This window comes from Cnephaeus nilssonii, assembly GCF_951640355.1.
Source record: "Cnephaeus nilssonii genome assembly, chromosome: 20".
NCBI classification, from domain to species: domain Eukaryota; kingdom Metazoa; phylum Chordata; class Mammalia; order Chiroptera; family Vespertilionidae; genus Cnephaeus; species Cnephaeus nilssonii.
Window position 1 is genome coordinate 30599404 of NC_137091.1, and position 4652 is coordinate 30604055.

The following is a 4652-nucleotide window of genomic DNA, read 5'->3' on the forward strand; positions in this document are numbered from 1 at the left end:
TCGGATTTTTCTTCCCCCCCCCCCGCCCTTTACTATCAGTGACCCGCCCACCAGACGCGCGTGTCTCCGCCTGCGTCCGGCCCATGCCCAAATTGGGTGGTGTTTATTATTGTACGAATTCCAGCTCGGATACGCCTTAGAGTTTAGAAGAAGCGTCGCTGCGGCGCGCCTTTCTGGAGAGGCAGGGATGTGCGTGCTGGACTCCGGTGCCTGGGTAGCTCCGTGAAGGGCTGAGAGTGCGGAGGTGGGGGTGGGGGGGAGGTGCGGATGACACCGGTTTATCTTTTGTTCTGCGTCTGTTAGGGCGGGCGAGGCTTGAAACCGAGCTGGACCTCAACTTGTACTCGCTGGGGGCGCGCTGATCTTGGAGAGGTTGGGGATCCCCCGGGACTGTGGGACCGAGGGTTGCAAAAGCGCGGCAGAGAGGCTCTTTTCTCCCTCCCGGGTTGAAAGGAGTGTTCAGGTAAGAGCCAGAGATCCAGAGAGAGGACAGCGCCCCGCCCCCTCCAGGCAGGAGGGCCGCCCTCAGGACCTAGGCCCGGGTGGGCCAGGTCCCAAAGGTTGCCCCAGGTTAGAAATGCGGCGCCCTGGTCGGAGGCTCGGAGGTGTGTCCCAGGGCCTGGCCTGGCACTCCGTCAAGCCGCGCCTGCACCCAAACCGGTCTTTCCACCCAGATTGCCGCGTCCTTTTCGGTATTTCAAACGCATTCGCTCTCCCACGGGCTATCCGGAACCCCCAAACTTCTGGACTCCCCATTTTGGGGTGATATTATCCTGAGCGCTCGAAACCAGCCTGCAGCATGGTGTCGCCTCTCTGACAGCAGCAGTGGCAGCCCCCCCCCCTCCCCAATGCACCTCGAGTGCCTCTCTCCCCATCCAGGGTGGGAGCCAGGTCTGGGCAATTTCTATGCCCACCTTCCCTCGACTCCCCCCCCCCCCCCACTCCTCCATCTTCTCTTTGGCATCACGGCCGATTCACTCAATGGAATGCCAATTCAGTTATCTGGAATGCTGGTGTTTTTTGTGTTTTTTTTTTCCTTTAAAAAATATTCATCAGAGATCATAAACAAGAACTAGTCACGCTACAGGCCCCCCTCCCTCCAACGAGGTGGAGTGAGGGCAGGACACCTCCAAGGGAATCAGCACCATCCAAGGCTTTCGATTCAAACTCTGACGTGGCTGAATGTAAAATGCATGGGGGGGGGGGTGTGCTCACTGAACCCCAGAGTGAGTGGGTGGGTCGGGGGAGACCAAGCAGGCTTTCCAAATGTTTAATGTAATCATGGGCCAGCTGCGTGCACTTGTAAAGTTGTTATAACCCCCTCCTTGTTATAAACAGGAAAGCGCAGAATATAAAGCAAGAGACCCGCATTCACAAATACCAGCTCTCCCCAGCCAGCTGCCAAATTCCCCTTTTATGGTCTTTCTTGCTTGCAACCTCAGCCCCATCAGAAAGACCTTAGTTTCTCCCCCTGAACTTTCCAATCGGGTGTATTTGGAAACGTTCCTCAAATGAGCTGTGGACCAGGTAACCCCACGCCCTACCCAGCTCCCTGGCACCATCGGCGTTGTCTTCAGGAAAAGCTGGGCTCCAGGATCCTTTTCCCTGGAGGTCGAGGCTTGCTGCCTCTGGGGTACCAGCCACCTGGGGAGGGCCGTGACTTCCTCGGGGGCAAGCCCAGGACCTGCCCTAGGAGGTCTGCATCCTTTTCTCATCAGACTCCCAAACCTCTCTGATGGAGATGCCTCTCCCCACAACAGAGGTGAAAGCTTTCAAAGATCTAGGAAGGCGTCTCAGGAGACGGTGCCATCTCTACACCTCCTACTAAGCCTGGGAGAAGAAAAGACCTTTTGTGGGAGGCTGGGCTGTTGGGGGGAGGGGGGCTCCCCCAGGTCAGCGGTAGAAACTCACCCGTGCGCTCCGCCCCCCATCCCCACCTCTCCTTCCTGGCCCGGCAGACCCTGCTCCCAGGCCCCGGGGCCCACATCCTGCCTCGCTGACTGTGTGTGCTCACAGCGTCAAGGGGTGGACGCGATATTTCAAACATCAGATCAGTGCGTTTATATATTGGGTGCCCGGAAATTTTTCCAAATAAACACAGCTTGATTCAACTTGGGTGGGCGGACTTATCAACAGACTAATTCTATAAACAAATGAAGGAATAGCCCCGAAACCGATTGGCTGGTATCAAAAAGACACGTGGAGGGAAAAGCTTGGAGTTTTTCAGCAATGAAATTTTAATTAATGTGGGTGGGCTGAGAACACAACGACTGTTTATCATAGACAATTTATTTTCCAGCGCTAAGTCAACATATAATAGCAAACTTACAACAATTATTTAACATTTTTAAAGCCATGAAGAAGGGACAGAGCGTGGAGCGGCCGGGGAGAGCGGCGGAGCGGGAGGCAGACGCACGGCAGGCTCCCCGGGAGGGTCCTTGCGGCGCGGGGCGCAGTCCCTAAAGCCGCCCGGGCCTCCGGCCTCGCGGGGAGCTCAGCGCCGGCGCGCGCTCGCCATGAGCCACCTCTTCGGCCCCCGGCTGCCGGCTCTGGCGGCGTCGCCCATGCTCTATCTGTACGGCCCCGAGAGACCCGGGCTGCCTCTGGCGTTCGCCCCCGCGGCCGCACTGGCCGCCACGGGCCGGGCAGAGCCCCCCCAGAAGCCGCCCTACAGCTACATCGCGCTCATAGCCATGGCGATCCAGGACGCGCCCGAGCAGAGGGTCACCCTCAACGGCATCTACCAGTTCATCATGGACCGCTTCCCCTTCTACCACGACAACAGGCAGGGCTGGCAGAACAGCATCCGCCACAACCTCTCGCTCAACGACTGCTTCGTCAAGGTGCCCCGCGAGAAGGGGCGACCGGGCAAGGGTAGCTACTGGACGCTGGACCCTCGCTGCCTGGATATGTTCGAGAACGGCAACTACCGTCGCCGGAAGAGGAAGCCCAAGCCGGGCGGCGGGCCCCCGGAGACCAAGCGGTCTCGTGCGGAGACGCCAGAGCGCACCGCAGAAGCGCACCCCGAGGCGGGGAGCGGGGAAGGGCGGCCCAGACCCGCGACCCCCCGCCACGAGGGAGCGCCCTCGCGCCCCTGGCCCCTCCGGGAGGGCTCCCCGCCGGCGTCTCTCCTCGGCCCCGGCCTCGAGCCCCCAGAGGTGGATGCGGGGGGCGGTGCTGTCCAGGTCGCGGCGGCGGTGGCGGTGGGCCAGCAGGCGCGCCCGGTGGACGGCCCGGGGACCCCAGCGCGCCCCGCCTGCCGCAGCTCTCCGAGGAGCTCCGACAAGTCCAAGAGCTTCAGCATAGATAGTATCCTGGCGGGACGGCAGGGCCAGAAGCCGGCGGCAGGGGCCGAGCTCCTGGGAGATGGTGCCAAGCAGGATCCCGGCGGCTGTTTGGGGACCTCGCTTCTGGCCGCCTCCACGAGCCTCTGTCCGCCTTTCAACGCCTCCCTAATGCTGGACCCGCACGTCCAGGGCGGCTTTTACCAGCTCGGGATTCCTTTCCTCTCCTACTTCCCTCTGCAGCTCCCCGACACCCTGCTGCACTTCCAGTAAAGCGCACATCGGAGCCGTTCTTCCCGCGTCTGCCCCGGTCTGGGCTTCTCATGAGTCACCAGGGCTCCCACTGCTGGGGGAAGGAGTCTTAAAAAACAACAAAAAACATCTTTTCCTCGCGGAGGTGTGGATCCTGGGAAGTGTTTCCAACTTATGCGCGCAGGTGTGTGTGTGTGTGTGTGTGGCGGGGGGAGGGTGGGGGGAGGTGCTTCTTGGAGGGGACCTTCCCCGGACCTGGACGTCTTCGGATATTTAGAAGATCCTGCCCGCTTGGAGTTGGGGCATCTCAGACCTCCTACCGCGGGAGGAGAATTCCTTGACCTGAGGTCAGTTTAAAGGTGTGATCTTCGGCCACCCACCACCGGTCCTGCGTGTCTGGGGCACACGAAGGCCCAGGCACCCCGAAGGCAGAACGGATGGGAGGAAGAGTGGCCGGCTCCATTGTCCCTGTGACTCGGGCCTTGGCTCCCACAGGTCTGGGAGATAGGTGGGTGCTCACCGCTGGGTTCGTCCCTGAAGTCCAGTTATGGGGACACCGAGAGTGACCCTGTTTTTCAGGTTCTTTGCCAGATCTAAGTCCTGGTGAGGATTCACAACCAATGTCCAGCTGGAAGATGAGAAACCACATTTTTATTTTAAATAGAGAAGTTTTCTGTGTTTTTCTTTCTTTCTTTCTAGACAGGAAAAGAAACATGTTCTATTCTTTGGCTAAATACTTGACTCTTTTTACTATAACAATTGCCCTGTGAAAGCATTTATATTGACAACTGTTAAGAAAGTGCACTCTATATAATTTAGTCATTAGTCAATCACATGTTCTCCAACGCACATTACCAACCATAGCAGTAGTCCTATCTCTTTACTTTTGTTTTTAAGGGATCAAAGATTTCAGGGGGGACCGGAAGTGTGTGAAGGGGAGGGAAGATGTCGCAGACAACGTAAGATTTTCTATTCTCATGTTTTCTTCAAGATCTAGGTGTAATTGCTTTTACATTTCCAGAATTGGGTAGTGAAGGACTACTATCATCAAAAAAGTTGGGTGAAACAAACACATGGAAAGCAGGCAAAGAGAGAGATGGGTTAGGGGCGGGAGGA

General features: G+C 57.9%; 1 protein-coding gene across 1 annotated transcript; it reads left to right on the plus strand.

Moving 5' to 3' along the window:
* Positions 1-2511: 2511 nt before the first annotated feature.
* Positions 2512-3558, plus strand: FOXL1 (forkhead box L1). The gene has a single exon (XM_079799653.1). It carries the CDS (start codon positions 2517-2519, stop codon positions 3555-3557), a length of 1041 nt encoding a protein of 346 aa, XP_079655779.1. The 5' UTR covers positions 2512-2516; the 3' UTR covers position 3558.
* The last annotated feature ends 1094 nt before the right edge of the window (positions 3559-4652 follow it).

Excerpts from the sequence above, each read along its gene's own strand:
- FOXL1 (XM_079799653.1), top strand. The coding sequence starts at position 2,517 with ATGAGCCACCTCTTCGGCCCCCGGCTGCCGGCTCTGGCGGCGTCGCCC.